The 17736-nt window shown below is 29.3% G+C and overlaps 2 protein-coding genes across 5 annotated transcripts; one reads left to right on the top strand and one right to left on the bottom strand.

Moving 5' to 3' along the window:
* Window positions 1-11484: 11484 nt before the first annotated feature.
* Window positions 11485-12179, bottom strand: LOC119662253. Of its 3 annotated transcripts, none has more exons than XM_038071840.1 (3): window positions 12062-12179; window positions 11801-12015; window positions 11485-11751 (listed from the first exon to the last, which is right to left on the bottom strand). In XM_038071840.1, exons 1-3 carry the CDS (start codon window positions 12073-12075, stop codon window positions 11552-11554), a joined length of 429 nt encoding a protein of 142 aa, XP_037927768.1. In that variant the 5' UTR covers window positions 12076-12179; the 3' UTR covers window positions 11485-11551. The 3 variants fall into 3 exon arrangements, with proteins under 3 accessions (XP_037927768.1, XP_037927769.1, XP_037927770.1); XM_038071841.1 differs by having other exon boundaries at window positions 11801-12009; XM_038071842.1 differs by having other exon boundaries at window positions 11801-12002.
* Window positions 12180-14178: 1999 nt separating this feature from the next.
* On the top strand, window positions 14179-17366 carry LOC119661909. Of its 2 annotated transcripts, none has more exons than XM_038071420.1 (4): window positions 14179-14220; window positions 16641-16761; window positions 16816-16935; window positions 16995-17366. In XM_038071420.1, exons 2-4 carry the CDS (start codon window positions 16666-16668, stop codon window positions 17109-17111), a joined length of 333 nt encoding a protein of 110 aa, XP_037927348.1. In that variant the 5' UTR covers window positions 14179-14220; window positions 16641-16665; the 3' UTR covers window positions 17112-17366. The 2 variants fall into 2 exon arrangements, with proteins under 2 accessions (XP_037927348.1, XP_037927349.1); XM_038071421.1 differs by lacking the exon at window positions 14179-14220 and adding an exon at window positions 14341-14415.
* Window positions 17367-17736: the final 370 nt, after the last annotated feature.

Below are 17736 nucleotides of genomic sequence, written 5' to 3'. Positions count from 1 at the left end.
GGATACTGTACTATTTATTTTCGTTCAGTGATAGCAACCTTTACGTCTTTCGTTTTTTGTTTTAAAAACTCTGATTCGATTGAAACTGCAATTAGAGAATATATTTAGTTCGTGGCAGTTTCTGAATGAGGTTTTAATAATAACGATAACAAGTAACTTCAGTAATAGGCAATTTTAATAAAAGTATTATATTGTAGTTTATAATAAGTGGGCATTTTGAAAACTTAGCCCAACTTTGTTTGCTTGTAACTTTCTTTGCACTCAAGTCGTTTTCAATTTGAAAGTCTCACAATAATCAACATGAGTTTCTTAATAAATTAATAAAGTTTTGCAAGCAAAACTCATCAATTTTGAATGGAGCACAATTTTATTTTAAACTTGTTTGCACTTAAGTGTACTTGCACCAACAAAACAGTTCGAGTGTATGTAATGTGCATTGTGTCTATCTCAACTTCGAAAATTCTAATTTGCTATTAAAATATTTTGCTTATTCTAAACTTTCAACTTAAGTACTCCATCAAATATTTATTAAATGAATTTTAAAAATAAACAAAATAAAAATTTCAATATGAGTCAAATTGAATTGCTTACTTTCGTCTAACGAGTGTAAGTTCGTCTATGTGGTGCTACTGCTATATATTCTACATAAATATTAATTTCACACATATATATATGGTATATATATATAAACAAAATTATTATTTAAATATAAAATTTATTACTATTTAAATATAAGCAGATAAGGACAATAATAAACGTATATTATAAATAAATTATTAGACAAAATTAAATAAATAAGATCAGCTCTTTACCTTTTCTAAGTAACAAACAAGCTTAATACTTGTATTTTCAGTTAGTTGTTAATTTATATTATTTAAGGAAATATATTTTAATATATTTGGAAGTACTTATGCATAAATTGGGTATTTCAATTTGAAAAATCTTACTTAATCTCGAAAAATCCTTAATCTAGTGTGAAATTTTATCAACACTATACCAAATAGAATAAAGTAACAATAGAGAGGTTTCGAATAGTACTGAGTCGTAACAACAAAAAATTTTTCAAATTTTTATCACTAAAATTTTTGGCTGACCATACAAATTATTCGTAAATAATTTTTTGAGACTCCAATTTATTGAAATCATTGAAAATTGCTATTTAACAATTTAATATAACTATAATTAATTCAATTATTGTACAGCTGGTTTATGATTTCATTAAAATAACACAGCAGCTGAAATTGTTAATGAACTTTCATAGGAAATGAATAAACCTCTAAGTTCGAGCATACAAGTCAGGTACGGCTTTTGGTCAGTTGACTAATGAACACTGACAGGGAGCTTCAAATTTGCCATTGTATGAGTTCAATTCGTGATACTTGCAATTTAAAAAAATTATAATGGGTATTTGGCAATACGCGAAACAACTATATGGTCAGTCAAAAATTCAATTAAATAAAATAAAATTATATTTTTGTTGTTGCAGTTCAGTACTGTAGGAAACCCGTCGATTAAATATAATAGTAGTTTCTATTAAGTAAAATAGTCACTACCATCATAACTGACATTCAAATCAAACTTAATAAAAGAATGATGAGGCTTTCGAAAAGTAGTGAACTGTAACAACAGATATTTTTTTTGTATTATTTCAATTAATTGAGTTTTTGATTAATGATGAAAACCGATGTGAGAGAGTATGTATCAAAGTATTACGAAAATTGTACTAGCAGACGAAAAACATAAGGTTGCTATATAAGCAAAATCCAGTCTTATAAAGATAGTAGCTCAATAGATCAGTCAGACAGTCATCAAACAAAGTTCCGCGTTATTACTGTCGACACAGTCTATTCTTGATAGGTTTAGTATAATAATTAATTTTGCAAATAGCACAAATAAAAGTCAAAAGTAAAGATATCGTATATCAAATACCATTTGGTATCATCTTTTTCAGATGTCTAACTGAAAAACTGTGTTGTCGAACGAGTTCTCAATTTTCAGAATTGTAGTTCGCTGTAAGGCGCATATTATGATTGCAAACCGTTTGCGCGAGTTGTTGTTGCTTTTCATGCAAAATGAAAATTTGATACTGACAGTTCACTTCATTCTTAATTGAGGGCAACAACAATTGACCTGCAATCATAACATGCCCCTAACATAAACTGCAGCGACATCTATCAATTTTTTAAATCCACACATGGATTTTTCGTTGATTTGAACTATTTCGTGACGATCTTGATTTTTTATGAAAGTCAAAAAAGCGACACAACGACTGTTGTGATTATTTGAGACTCATCGAAAATTGTAAAAAGATACCAAGGAGCATAACCCATCGAACTTTCCCTAAAGCTCCCTAAAGGTGACTAAAAAGACGAACACAATGAGGATGGTGATATTAAGTTGATAACAAAATATCAGTAGGTTGTAGTTATATATGGTGGCACGTTGAGACAGGGCACTGTCCAACAAGTGGCCTCACTGAAGTGAAAGATTAGCCGAAGTAGACCTAGTCCTTCTATTCTGAGATGTCGTTATTAAGTTAAAGCTGCAGTGGCTTCTGTTCGCATAACTACATCTCTGCCAAGTCACGTTGTAGTTGGACATGCAGGTATCCAATGAGAAAATACTATGCTTACAAAAGGAAAGTCATCCTAGAAGTTGAGAGAGTGAATATAGAATATTATCTGACCACTTTACAGCGATTGTGAATCAAACCTCGACATGAAGGTTATAATCCAGGACAGTGAGTAAATTTTTCGCATATTTTCAATTTAAAATCTGAATGAGCAATGAATTCTAGCCAGAGTTTAAGCTATATTACGCCTATGAGAGATATTAATTTGGTCAGTCGACAAATCTCATACCTTAAATCTCATAATTTTATTGGAGGGAAGTTATTTGAGATGTGTTTTTGTAGTGTTTGTTTATAATCTGTAGATTATGTTGCCAAAGGAGGACGCATTACTACTTATCAATGGAACGGTAAGTAGTCACTTTAACAGGTGACCTTAAAGATTACAAAAATATATTGCGAATGTTCTGCTGGAAGTGTCGAGTATGTCAGTCATTGTAACTGGCGATGTTGTGGATGTTGTGGCGATGTCGATATCGAAATGCCGCTCTGTCAAAGTTTGATTAAATCATGCTTTCAAAATTATAAAATCAAGATTACATTCTTAACGCTAGATCTATCACTTGGCAATGGCACTAAATATAAGTACACATATCACAACTTTCTTTAGACTTAGTAACTAACACAACATTGTATATGGCATACATTGGACTTAATTTAAAACCCTGTTTTTTTTTTTGCATTGCTATTATTTTATTCGTCATATTCAAGGATTTTAGATCTGTTTATTTGCTGTGTTAGCTATTAGTGATGCACGCAAATGCAAATGATAAACCATGTAACACGTTCCAGGCAACTAAAGCAACTATAGCAACTGAAACGCAGAAAGTACAAAGGATCATAACTTAAGCGTGTTTTAAGAATTCGGTGTGGAACAGTTCAGGAACATGGAAAAGGAAAAAAACTAAGCAAATAAATAAGCTAAATGTGACTTAGAGGCAGTACTGGCATTACGCGCATCAGATTTCCAACGCTCTTTTTCAGCTAAAATAAGCCGTTCGGCGTGTCGGTGCTGAATCTGACAACGTCCCGCTTCCAGGACATTCGCCAACGAACCTACGCACACGTAGATATGCCAACTTAGGAAACTTTCCACTGCTAGAGGAACGCAACAGTACACACACGAGGCATTTTAATATTTGCGCTAAAACGTACCTCAAAGATTTATGCAAAGCGAAAAAAGATAAAGTTTGAAAATCGTGTACGGGTACACATGATTATGGGCGCGTGTGTTCAGTTAAGTGTGTGTGCAAGGATATGTTCAGTGTGTGAAATCTGCGAAACGTAGCTAGTTTGTGAAGCAAACTTTTGCTCTACAAAGTATATAAAGTAGAGGTTAGTAAGTTAAAAGTTAGCTGTGGAAAAAGCAAAAGGAATTACACTTCATATTCATAATTCAATTGAAATTTATAACTGAGGGAGCAGAAATGGCTGCCTCAGTACTAAAAATATCGCAAAGAATTTAACTTTCTTTTGACTTCTCTAAAATGTGTTTTAAAAAGATATTTTGCCTCTTTTTGCGACTTTAGAATGTGGCTGCAGTCAAAATTCGGGGGCCACCAATACATGCCGACTTCTGCTCGCTACCTGCTACCTGCTGCTTGCCAACATTGGCTTAATTCACTTCGCAAAATTTATTTCCATTTTTTCTTGTTTTTTTGTTTTTTTTCTATTGTAGTATTTTTTCCTCTGTCTATTTGGCATAGAGTGAATACCTTTGTAGTTCCATGTTTTGAATAAATCCAAAATAGCTTACATGCGTATGGATTTATGCGCAAGGAGGCATGTGTGCATCAGTGCGTTGGCAAGTTTTTGTATTTGCTGAAGATTATGCGTAAATACCGAGGTGTGATTTATGTGCAGATTTCAGGCTCGATGGGTAACCCATATAACTTCCATACTGCCATAATATTTTTATCTTAGATGCAAGTAGCCTTGTAGGAAATTATACCTGTTATCATTTGTTTATATTGGCAATATTTACTTCTTGTCGTTTGGGTGTTTATGACTATTTATGATATATAATTTTTGGCAAATTTTGTTTTTTAGTTTTTGGACTGGTTGCATTTTAATAATGAAAATTTAAAATCAAATTTATATTTCAAAATACTAAAAAATGTATTAAATTTGGAAAATTTAAACACTTGGAAAATTTGATTCTCCCATAAGTGTTAAAAAAGTCAATGGAGAAAAAAAGAACACTTTAAATGAGTATCTACTATATATATCTACTATAATATAAGTGATTTTTTAAGTTAATAAAAAACTGTAATATAATTTAAAAATCAATTATTAATAAATATTGTCTTTTTATTATCAAATAATATTATATATGTTAGAAAAGAAATGTTTATTTAAAAAGTTATTGGTATTAAATTAAAACAAATATTGTATTGACTGCCGGCATGAGCCAGATCTTGAGAATGCAAAGATTTTCCATGAAGAAAGACACCAAAATAAAAGGCACTTTCTGGAAATGCTGTCGATACTTAAAACTCTGAATACTGTAAGACTAAATTATAAAACGGATACGGACAACTGTGCTCAGGAAGATTATAAATAAACGAAGATGACTGTCGAAGAGAGTCGAAATATTGGAAAAATATTTTAATAAAATATAAACAATTTTTAAGTATAAATAATAAATTATAGTTTTTTTATTTCTATTTAAATTTACCAATTAGCCCGTTAAAAAATTATTAAAACAATTGAATATGATTTTACATATATATTGTTTTTGGTTTTTTTTTTTCATTAATATGGTAGAATTTTACAAAAAGCTTCTTATTGTCTTACTTCTTGATTACAAATATTCAATTGATAAAAATTTCAGTTATATTAGAGTAAAAGATCTACTACAAAAATTTTTATTTTTATTGAGTAAAATGTAAATTCAGTTCACCTTTCTGCGAGAACTAAATTAAAGCAATCTCGGAGACTTCATAAGACGAATTGAAATAACTTGATTGCTAGGTTGCTAGCAATTTCGATATGGCTAATCCTATACTTGTTGTGAATCACACAAACCGCAATTAAGGACAATTAGTTTAACTCCTTTTGCTATTCCTATGTTGGATTGCTTTCAGCTAGTAATTTTGCAGTTGTTTCAGCACCATTTTTAAGCTGCTTTGTCAGGTTCTAACAAGGAATATAGTTCTGATATAGTTTAATGGAATTTATTTTGCGATGCTGTTTGAAATCTTTTTTGTCTGCAAGATGCAGAATTATTTCAAGTCTGTATATGAATGTAGACATTTTTTTAAAGCATATTAAAAAATATTTATCTGCGGTAGAGGGACTAATAAGAGAGATGGTGTGTGATTAGCATTTCTTAATTAATTACGATTAATACATCAATATTTGACAACTGTAACTATTCAGTGTATTCTTACTCCACGAACAAGATACACATATCTTACCCCACATCGACCGTCGAGACTATAGTATGTAGACCAGCTATACTATGCTTTCAGATTCGAAAATGATGGTTTCGTATATATATTATTGAATCTTTTCAAGCAAGGATAGTAGTGTCAGCTAGTATGCAGTGCGACATATTATTGTTATTTTTAAGTATTAGAAATATAATAGCGCACAAAAACATACCAATATTATGTCTAAAAAGAATTTGATTGTTAAGTATTCATTTATAAATAACGCTATATTTTCACAAAAATGATTCCGTACAACTTAACAACGAATACTGAAAATTTTCAATTCTCTGAATGTTTTTCTTTCTTGATCTGATTTTTAAAATAAAGAGATATTACAAAAACAAAAAGTATATCAAATTTTTGCATTCATTACACAGACGTTTATGGATTGCCTAGTTCGTGTTGAGAATTTTTATGAAAAAATGTAGTTTTACAGCCCGATTTCTAGAGAATCAAGCAATATAGAAAAGTTTGTAGAATTTATCACAATACATGGAAATTTCGAAGTGTGACTAAATACACAACAGTATCTCTAGTAGATATACACTAAACGCTACTTAGACCGCACACTCATATCAATCTATATATGTTCCTTCAAGAAGAAAGTTCAACAGGTGTTGTCGTTAGGAGAGTTTTCACTATTTAAAGCTTTTTTCAAATAGATCTTGGCTAAAACACATTTAATGTGAAAATTCTTTTGCAGTCAACAATTTTGCTTTGATAAAAGTCAAAAGAATAACATTGAGAAAAACATGGAGCAAATGCATATTTTCCAATAATTTCCATTGTTTACAAGTACTTCAAATTAAATAATAACATTCCTGCGTATATACTTGAAATTTTTTTTGCTTCAATTCCCTCGGCGATATCTCTAGCACTAGCATTAGTCAGATTCTTGCCTCTACGACCCACTATTTCGAGGTCTTTTTTGGAGGCAGGAGGACTTGTCCTGCCTTAATAGGAATTTAAAAATTTAGTTGAAAGCAATCCTATGTAGTTTATGGATATTTTTACACTAACAACTGTATAAGTTCAAACAGGCTTCGGTACTTAAAACTATTCTATGGAATTAAAATGTTTCATCGCATCTGTTTGAATAATACTATAAGAGTGAAATGCTTTTTTCAAATTTCTGCCTTATTATTGCAGTATATTAGGTTCCTATAACTTTTATGAAACAGTCGTTCTCTAAATTTAATGAAAACGTGTTGGTACTTTTAATTAACAAAATATTGTTCTAATCGAAAGGATTTAGTTTAATATATGTACATATTTGCATTACTCACTAAAGAGCACTTTAACCATTTTTTACGAAAAACACCTGTAAAGATCAATTGTGGTTCATGCAATTGCTTTTGAAATGTAAAACAATTAAACTTTTTTAATTATATTAAAAAACAAATATAAACCAAATAGTTTAATTAATTTCTATTTGCCCGCTGGCCGCATCAATACACCAACACTAACACAAATACATGTGTCGAATGCTTGAATTTCAATATCAGACACAAATTAAAATTTAGCATATTTGCTCTTGCAGTAATACTTGTGTGAGCAAATAAGCTTTAACTTAGTTACTTCATTAAAATACAAAATTATCATGTATTTAAAATTATAAATTGTTTAAATATGCAAATGCAAATAGTACTAGTAATCACGGCAAAGCTCACCAAACATTGGCAGCAACATCATTATTTAATTGCATATTTTTAGGCAAATAAACAATAAGCGTGCATGCATACGTGAGCGGATTATGAGCCACAAATTTCAATACTCGAAAACAATTAGAAAAACTACAACAAAAGTGTAAACGGAAACAAAAATTAAAGTAAAAATAAAAATAAAAATAGAAGCGGATTTGTTTTGCTCAAATATAAACTGTTAATTTTGCGAAATTAAATAAAATATTTTTCGAGACATTTTTAGTTTATGAAATTGTACAAATAAAAGTTTGTCAGTTAAATAGAAATGAATATGCAAATATAAATGAATTTAATATGGCAGCACTGGCTCCGTAGTTGGGGCTCCGTAGTTATAAGTCAACACAACAAGTATGATAATATTTAGCACGCACTGCCGAGTAATTTATATTGGCAACATTATTCACAAAGCAACATGTTGTGCGCCTGAAATTATGCAAAATTTTTTAAATTCAAAGTGTTCAAAGTGCATTTTGCATTTTTACAAAATAATTCTGTTTGTACATGTAAGGATGTATGAATGTATAAGGATAATGGCGCTTATACATTTGTGCATGTGTTTTGATAATAATAATTTTCTGTTATTTTTCGCCTGAAAACAGGTGGAGTAAATTGTGTGGCAATTGCCATATTTTCATTTGTTGCATTTTATGATTTACCGCAATATTTTCTTAATTTATTTGTTTATTGAAAATTTTGTTGATTACTGCAAATTGCGCTGCAGTAGAATTTTTTGCTTTGGCTTAAGTTAGTGAGTGAGTTTAGCAGACACAAATTGTTGTTTTGTTATTAATATTTTGGGTGTGCTAAGCACAAATTATGTGTTTCAACTGCGCCAAGAACTATGCAAATAAAATTTTTGGCAATATCACATGAGCATATCACATGAGCGGGATATAGTCAGCCAGTAATTTTGTTGGAAGGAATACAACAAATGTATCTTTTTTTTTGTTAAAAAAAGTCCACAATATATATTGTAATAAATGGCAATAAATAATTAAAGTAGAGATTGAAAAATTTTGCTTTGAAATACAAACTAAAATTTCAATGAAAAACAATAATTTTATTGGAATTTTACACCTGATACAGTTCTTTATGGTTTTTATTTACAGAACAGTTAAAGTACTTATTTAGTAATGAATTATTGTGTAATTTGAAATTTATATACAATTATTATCAACATTCAATTAAAAAGTTCAAATTTTAGTGAACATTTTTGTGACATACTAAACATTTTCAACTCTTGCATATTTGTGAAATTGTAAACGAAGAATTTTAACGGTCAGTTTACAATCAAATTTTTAGTTATCAAAAAATTTTAACTGAAATTTGAAAACTTATTAACTTGACTTCCGTTTAAATACTTGTCTTTAAGTTTGATTAGGTTATATTGGCGATTCTTAAGTTCGACAATTGACCCATTGTGTTACTACATACAAACTCAAAACCCTGAAAACTACATTGACTCTTTGGCCAAATTCGAAATGCTCTTTAAAAGAAGATATCCTGAAGCTCTCCAAGCGGTTAAAACAAAACATCTAATTCGAATTCATGATGTACTACGAGCTGATTTCAATGTATCAAAACCTACTGGCTTGTTGTTTTGAGTAAATATAACTGCCTTTGATATGCTAAACTAACATAAAGGCCTCAGTTTTGGAATGAAGTTTATTGGTTTGACAATTCTTAAGTGTTTGACAATAATTAAGTGGATTTTAGAACAACGTGGCTTGAGTTCATCACATACCTCTAAGAGCTCTGCTTGTCCTCAGTTAGCGCTATTCAGCAAAATAGATGGTAGTCATCCCATTAATATTTTAGCTCCGCTTAAAAGAATTTAAGTTACAGTGGAAAGATTTATCAATATTCATAGTATCAGACTCAGAAGAAAAGAAAGGCTTTGCAATAAAACTGTTATGGATTGTCAGATTTTTCATTAATTCCATTAAATTACAATTTTGAATCAACATTTTTTCTCATTGTTGTACAATGTCTATATCGCTGATTTTCCAAATCCTCAGAATCACATTTTAACAATATCTAGAAATGATATTGCTATTTTATACTCGTAAACTTTAGCCGGCTCAATCTAATAAATGTTGATATTTATACTTACATTGTTGAAAAAACACTGTTTTATCAATATTTTATTGCCATAGATAAAAGAAAATCTCTGTTTCTTGAATGAAATATCAATAACAATACAAACATCCTGTCAATCTTAAAAATAGAGATTTTAAGATCTTCCCTATTATTTACTAAGAATGTATGGAAGTTAAAGTTCCAAATTAATGAAAAGTAGCTGGTGTGAATTTGAAAGATATAGCATTCTCACCAGATATACATATAACCAATCATAAATGATAAAATGGAACCAGTGCAGCGATCCCATATGCTCACCTATATTCTTGATAATGCTCTATACTTTTCCAGAAGAGTACGATGATTGACCTGTATCTCGTGACTCCTAATGCAACGTCCTGTTTAAATTCATTAGATCTCTATTTTTTGTTTTTTTTTTTTTTATAAATACTGTGTGTTATTTTATATTAAGTAAATAAAAAAGTATTATGGTTGTTAATATTAATGTTACAATAATTTTAATCATCAATATTTAACACTTTATAATAATCAAAATTCTATGTGAAAATATAGCATTATTTATAAATGAATACTTAACAATCATTTTTTTTTTAAACATAATATTGGTGTGTTTTGGTGCGCTATAATATTTCTAATACTTAAAAATAACTTCTTACAGCCAAGTCAATGATTTCAATTTCCGATCTAAATAGAATACAACAGATGTACATATGAATTAATTACAAAACAATAATATGTCGCACTACATACTAACTGACACTACTATCCTTGCTTGAAAAGATTCAATAATATATATATACGAAACCATCATTTTCGAATCATACTATAGTCTCGACCGTCTTGAGAGCCGATTTGGGGTAAGATATGTGTATCTTGTTCGTGGAATCAGAATACACAGAATAGTTACAGTTGTCAAATATTGATGTATTAATCGTAATTAATTAAGAAATGCTAATCACACACCATCTCTCTTAATAGTCCCTCTACCGCAGATAAATATTTTTAATATGCTTTAAAAAAATTTCTACATTCATATACAGACTTGAAATAATTCTGCATCTTGCAGACAAAAAAGATTTCAAACAGCATCGCAAAATAAATTCCATTAAACTATATCAGATAAACTCAATTCCTTTCTGTCTATTCTCTTCCTTGTTAAAACCTGTCAAAGTAGCTTAAAAATGGTGCTGAAACAACTGCAAAATTACTAGCTGAAAGCAGTCCAACATAGGAATAGCACATGGAGTTAAACTAATTGTCCTTAATTGCGGTTTGTGTGATTCACAACAAATATAGATTTAGCCATATCAAAAATACTAGCAACCTTATTGGTGATTCATAAAAAATGACTGGCCAGGGTCCTATAAGCTTTGAAGTAATAGTCTGAAAGTTGAAATCAATCAAGTTATTTCATTTCGTCTTATGAAGTCTCCGAGATTGCTTTAATTCAGTTCTCGCAGAAAGGTGAACTGAATTCATATTTTACTCTATAATATGCTTTTGGAATAATAACAATTTGTATTAAAAGTATAAAAAAAATTTGTGATGCTGATGTGTGAGTGTGAGATCTTTTCAATATTATATTACTTTAATTAATTATTATTACAAATCAAATTGTAAATATCGACCCTTACTTTTGGGTATACATATTTTTTTTGATTATATTTAAATGCTTTTATTTCCAATCAAAAATTATCGGTTGATGCTTTAATCAGTTGCTTATTAACGAAATGAACAGCCGATTCTAATTGAAGTTCTCGATGGTTTCTCACTTTGAAAAACTCGAATTCGATTGCCAGGTCTCGCAAAAAACTCGCTCGGTCAGCTGCAATTCCTATACCAGCGATTCCGACTTTTTCACCAACTTTGATTTTTTTGACAACGTCTAAAAGTTAAACTTCAGATACTTGAATATTTCGACACTTAATACTTACCGCTTAGTATATGCACTAGTACATTTTCCATTGACGTATCGGCAGCAAGCATCACAAAGTCATCGTTTTGCAGACTAAGCAAGCAGCCCAGAATATTCATTGTTGTACTTCTGATAAATAAACTGGAACTGAAGAAACAATAACCGGAGATTTTGTGCTCTAAGTCGTACTTAGAGATAATGACTGTGATTTTTCCGTTCGACTTAAATCTAAAACTAAAGAGCACAGCATAAAATATAATCTAAGTGACTTAGTATTTACTGTAGCTTTAGCATCAGTTTTATTGCCAGTTTTGTTCTTTGTTAAACTTCTGAAAGCTCTTTTCTTGAATTTTGCAAGCAAAATTATGTTGAACTCTATTTCAATATTTGATATTAAAAAATAGTATAAAAAAATACTACATATTAAATCAAGCTAAATGATTTAAAATTCTGACATATTTATGCTTTTACATTATTCAAATTTTTTTTATAGAAAATCAAAATTTAGTTCAAGCAAATACAATTATCATATTGGAAGTAGTCTTCATCGACTTCAAATTGAGGTATTACTTCATTTATATTTTTAAGGCAAATAAAATTCTTATACATGTGTAAATACATAAATATATATGATGTGATGTATAATGTAGTATATGAATTTATAAATACATAAGTACATAAGTATAATATAAATATAATTATAAAATACATATATAAACTCTCGTCTTGCTGTCCTTTCCTTTTAGTGTTTAATGATAAATGTATTTAGAAACTAAAGCCACGTTATTATAGGGGTCTCTTAAAGAAAAATACGCCGTGGAAAAATACTAGCATCTTCCAAGGGGGAAATTTAAGCAATTTTAAAATGCGTACTCATCAATATTGAACGGATTTACCAGGTTAAAAATATTGCAATACTGACAGACAGCCAAGAGATCTACTCTAAGCCCAGAAGGGTGCGCAATGGACCCGATGGTCGCAGTGCCACATCCGCTAACAGTTGTAATAATAATTCTTTTACTACTATTTTAGTACGTTTTTTGTGCTTAAATTTTAATGGTATTTATTTTTATGTAGATATGCTTCTTGATCTAATTTTTAAATTTACATTGAAAATAACAATTTTTAAGTTAATGTGATCATGACTCTCTTTATAACATAGCACTTGTATTATCTGTTCCGTAAATGTATTACTGACTAAAATTATTTATTTATTTTATTTGTTTTTTTTAATATCATATTATTATATTATAATAATTATATATTACTATTTTATCATATATTAGTATCATTTTAACTTAAATTGTATATAAATGCATGAACCTGTCTTTCCGTCTACTGAATAGTTTGCCCATCCTACCTATATTCGTAGAATACTGCTGTGCTAAAAAAATAATATGAAATTTTCGATATAAAATTCGTGGGCTTTTTAAGTGTCATCTGTATCAAATTTCATATCAATATCTGCATTTGTCATCTAATTATGTATGTATGAATGTCCTTCAGTGACCAGGTTATGTCACAAAAAAGTTTAAATAATTTATAGAAGGTAGTAAAATCAATTTAGTCAAAAATTGCCTTTGGCAACTATCCACATCAACTAATAGACAACACATCAAGGAATTAAAAACTTTGGTATTCAAAAATCGTTGCTAGGCAATACAAATACTGGTACTAGTTCAGTGTTTGGAGAGAGTAAAAATTAGTTTTAAATTTGTGAAGAGGTTTTTTCGAATAGTAGTGAACTACAACAACAAAAATTTTATTTTTTATATTATTTTAATTAGTTGGATTTTTGGCTGATCATACAGCTGTTTCGAGTATTGCCAAATGCCCATCAACAGTGGTCTTGGAAATAATTTTTGTATTTAATTATTCGTAAATAATTATTTTTGAGACTGCAAGTACCAAGAATCGAACTCTGGAGTTTTGTTACTTTTGCTATGAAAGTTTTTATTAACAATTTTACTTGCTGTGTTAATATTAGAACGAAATCATAAACCAGCTGTAGACTAATTGAATTAATTAATTAATTATATTTTTATTTTTAATTGTTGAATTCCAATACTATTCTGTAAATTTTTAGGTAAAACAGATTCGCGTTGAAGTTGTCAAACAATGGAATGATCATATAGAAATAATCCTTGCTTACTATAGTTTTCCATATTGTATATATCCGCATAAGAACTTTCATTGCTAATGTTAAAACTTTTTACAAGAAAGTAATTTTAATAGTTGGTAAATGTTTCCGGAATGTATTTAAAATTTTTAAGAACTTAGTAGGTCACATTTTCGTAAATCATTTTAAAATGTATTCAAAAAATATTGCTATTGGAAAATTTGTGTGACTAGACTTAAGTAATTTATTTTTGGGCTAAATTTGTTTAAAAATAAAACTATACTCGAAAGTGTTTCCGAAAAAAAAAATTCCCCACAAAGGTAAAATATAATGGACTAAATTTTTTTACAATAAAGTAGTAAGACAACAAATTTTGATAGCTCCACAAAATATAGATACACCACTAAACAATTTCATTCAAATTTTGTTTATCATTTTAGAATTGCAAAATTCCTTTGGAATCCGGCTTATTTGATATAGCAGAATTAGCATTCGACTTTATTTTGTTATTGCGGGTACCATTATTAGTATACATAATTTTTCTTTTGAGTCTGGATAAGATCTTAATAATAATATCAAGATAAGTGTAGTAAATACATATATTATATGGATCCGTAAAAATTATGTGGTACTCTGAATGAAAGTGGTATTTGAGCGGTAGTATTCTCAATTTTTGTTTAAGAAATGATTGGGTGTGTTCCCATAGGTTGAATGAAAGTGGTATTTGAGCGGTAGTATTCTCACAAAACCCATGGGAACACACCCAATCATTTCTTAAACAAAAATTTACGTTATCGAAAGATTTTCATTGAGTAGTTAATATTAAGATTACCAAAAATGGATTATTTGATAACTATATTATCAGATAATCGAGGTCTTTTTTGACATGCATTCACGAACTGCACTCCTGGATTCTTGAACATCTTAGATCCAATAACAAGAAAATAACAATATTCGAAACTTTATGCGGTATAAGTAGAGCAGCATGAAAGAGAGTTTTAAGAGAACTAGAAAGACAAAGAAGGGAGAAACTTTTTATAAAACTAAGAGGTTTTAAATAATCTTATTTACTATGAAGTACTTCAACTGAAAAAGAAAAGGTGTAAACGAAGAAAATTATTGGCAAGACTAAGCAACATGGATATTGGAACAGGTCTTATGTGCAGATTTTGCTATGAAGTGAATAAGCGGTCAAAGCATGTATTTAGATACTGTTATAAATTAAAAAATAGTCTATAAATTTAGTTGGAATTAGAATCAATGGCAAATACTACCAGCTGTTGCTTCAGCTGACATTTGTACATTTCTGAGGTCAACGGTATTGGTTACAAGATGTACCTTGTAGTAGCAAAATATAGAACTGAATGCATTTCGTAATTAGAATATATTACAAAAGATTAGTGCCATAGAAACACATCTAATCTTAAAATGTATATATTAGGTATATTATTATACGGTTATTTTATTTTATGTATTTGAGAGTGGAACTAAATTTTGTACATATTAAATCAGTTCTTTTAATATATTTTTAGTTACGTATAACGCCTAAATTTAAAGAAAAAATATTGTTTACCTGCTAAACGACCGTTTTCAGAGATTTTATTTCTTGCTACCGTTAACACATCACTTTCAGATTGACCCTTTATTCCCAGAATTTAATTTTCGAGAATTTTCTGCTTTTTTTAATGGCTGATCTAAGTATATGCGCAATCCAACACAATTATTTTGTTTTTTTCTAAAATAAAGTTCTATGTCTTTTTTTATTAGTTGATATAGCTTAAATATATCTACTTCTTGAACTTAAGCACTGAACGCTTATGTATATCAAGGTTCCTTTTCTTTCCTTCGCCGAATCTCATTACTATATCTGGGTTCTGATCGATGTACTGTCTCATATGCTCTCTACTTTGTTTTTCCATGATTGAATTTTTCAGCATAACAATGTGGCACCCATTTACTTATTGTTATTTCTTGTTGGTCAAAATTTCAATCCCCTTGATCGACATTAGTAGTTATTGTAACAAAAATTATTGTGGGTTTTTACGAAGACAAATGTCGCCAGTTATCTTTGTCTATTTTGCATCTTCATTGAAAATATGTAGTAAACATTAAGCTTAAATAAGAAGAGGAGTTCTGCAGCGTGGAACACAATCAATAATTAATCAGTGGTATTTCAGTTATTTTAACATAGTCTGTCTGGAATTATATATGCTAAAATTTTATATATGTCCATACTCGTATATATATTTAACTAGGCTTAAATCAAAAAAGAAGCTCTGCAGCGTGGAACACAATGAATAATTTATCAGTGATATTTCTGCTGTTAAGTATATCTGCTATTTTAGTCTGTCTGGAATTATATATGCTAAAATTTTATATATATACATTTAACTAAACATAAATCAAAAGAGAAGCTCTGTAGCGTGGAACACAATGAATAATTAATCAGTGGTATCTCTACTGTTTTATATACATACATATATATATAAGTGTATAGTGTATAGCGTATGATATATGATGTATGATATATATAGTATATGTACTATTTGTAGTATATATAATAACGTTATGACCATGTAGTTGTTGCAACCTATTCCATGACATTGATGATATATTATTTCACTCCTCAGTGCCTTTTTTCTCTTTCCCCATTGTAACAATATAACTATAACAATTTTGTAAATATTGTGGTTATTTATTTATTAGATACATATATATTAAATATATAATATGTTTACAGCTTTTGGTTATAATAAGTAAACAATATGAGTTCTGGATGTTCTGATGATGAGCAAGGGGATACTGTATTCCAACCAATTACCAAAAGTCACTGTGCTGCTTATTTAAAAGAGAACGTTCGGGTAATATTATACAAGCAGTAAGTATATTTTACTAACAAATTTTCCTTTTCTTAGACCGTTGCCATGCTAAAACAATGTTTAAGAGAGGTTATTAAAGAAAAACCGCAACATCCTATTGATTTTCTAAAAGGTTATTTAAATATTGAGGGTAATCGTGAAAAAATGCTTCGTCTTGTAAGTTTTAACTTGTAAATACTATATCTTAAACATAACTTGATTGTCTTCATAATTAGATCGACCAGCAAGTGAAAGAATACGAAAAGGAACAAGAACTTTCTGCTCATGATCAAGTTACCCAGCTGGATAGCGATGTCAACAGTTTCATTTCTATTGCCGATATATTTCCTTGATATATGATTGGTACTCATCGGAATGATCTTTTATTCGCACAAAACCATACTGCTCAATTAGATGCTGCACTTTTTAAAAACATTATACTTTTTACTATGCTATCCCAATCTTGCTAAACATTATGTAATGCTTTAGACTGTATTACCTTTGCATACATTACACATCTTTAAACTATAGCAGTTTTGGAAGAACCTAAATATAGCTTCTACTAATGTTCATATCTCTAGTTAATGAATTAAGTAAACTATAAAAAAAACACCATTTGTATGTTTATCTTTACTCTTGACTAAGTTCTTATAATGTATATGTACTAGATAATTGATTTTATTTAATCCAGCTTCTAGACTGGCAAGTTTTTGTCAAAGTAAATATTTTGTTGCCAAAAAAATATATACAAGCTTTCTTAAAATTGCCAGAAACTTTTAATCAAAATTTATGTTGCAATTTTGTGAAAAGCAGTACGTATTTGCATTCGAATATTTAAAATTTGCCAAAAAGGTACCAGTGTAGACGCTATTAAAAAACTTATCTATTAGAGAGAGAGAACTATTCCAGTTTACACTTCACTTTACAGTTTACCAAAACAATTTTTTAGACTGATGTTTTTTGATATAGTCCAGTGTC

This window comes from Teleopsis dalmanni, chromosome X, assembly GCF_002237135.1.
Source record: "Teleopsis dalmanni isolate 2A chromosome X, ASM223713v2, whole genome shotgun sequence".
In the NCBI taxonomy this organism is placed as follows: domain Eukaryota; kingdom Metazoa; phylum Arthropoda; class Insecta; order Diptera; family Diopsidae; genus Teleopsis; species Teleopsis dalmanni.
The sequence above is the reverse complement of the archived record's forward strand: the minus strand, read 5'-3'. Positions and strand labels throughout refer to the sequence as shown.

Excerpts from the sequence above, each read along its gene's own strand:
- LOC119662253 (XM_038071840.1), bottom strand. Across the intron at positions 11,752-11,800 it reads ACTAGTGCATATACTAAGCG|ACGTTGTCAAAAAAATCAAA; the intron begins GTAAGTATTAAG and ends TTTAACTTTTAG.
- LOC119661909 (XM_038071420.1), top strand. The coding sequence starts at position 16,666 with ATGAGTTCTGGATGTTCTGATGATGAGCAAGGGGATACTGTATTCCAA. Across the intron at positions 16,762-16,815 it reads ATTTAAAAGAGAACGTTCGG|ACCGTTGCCATGCTAAAACA; the intron begins GTAATATTATAC and ends TCCTTTTCTTAG. Across the intron at positions 16,936-16,994 it reads GTGAAAAAATGCTTCGTCTT|ATCGACCAGCAAGTGAAAGA; the intron begins GTAAGTTTTAAC and ends CTTCATAATTAG.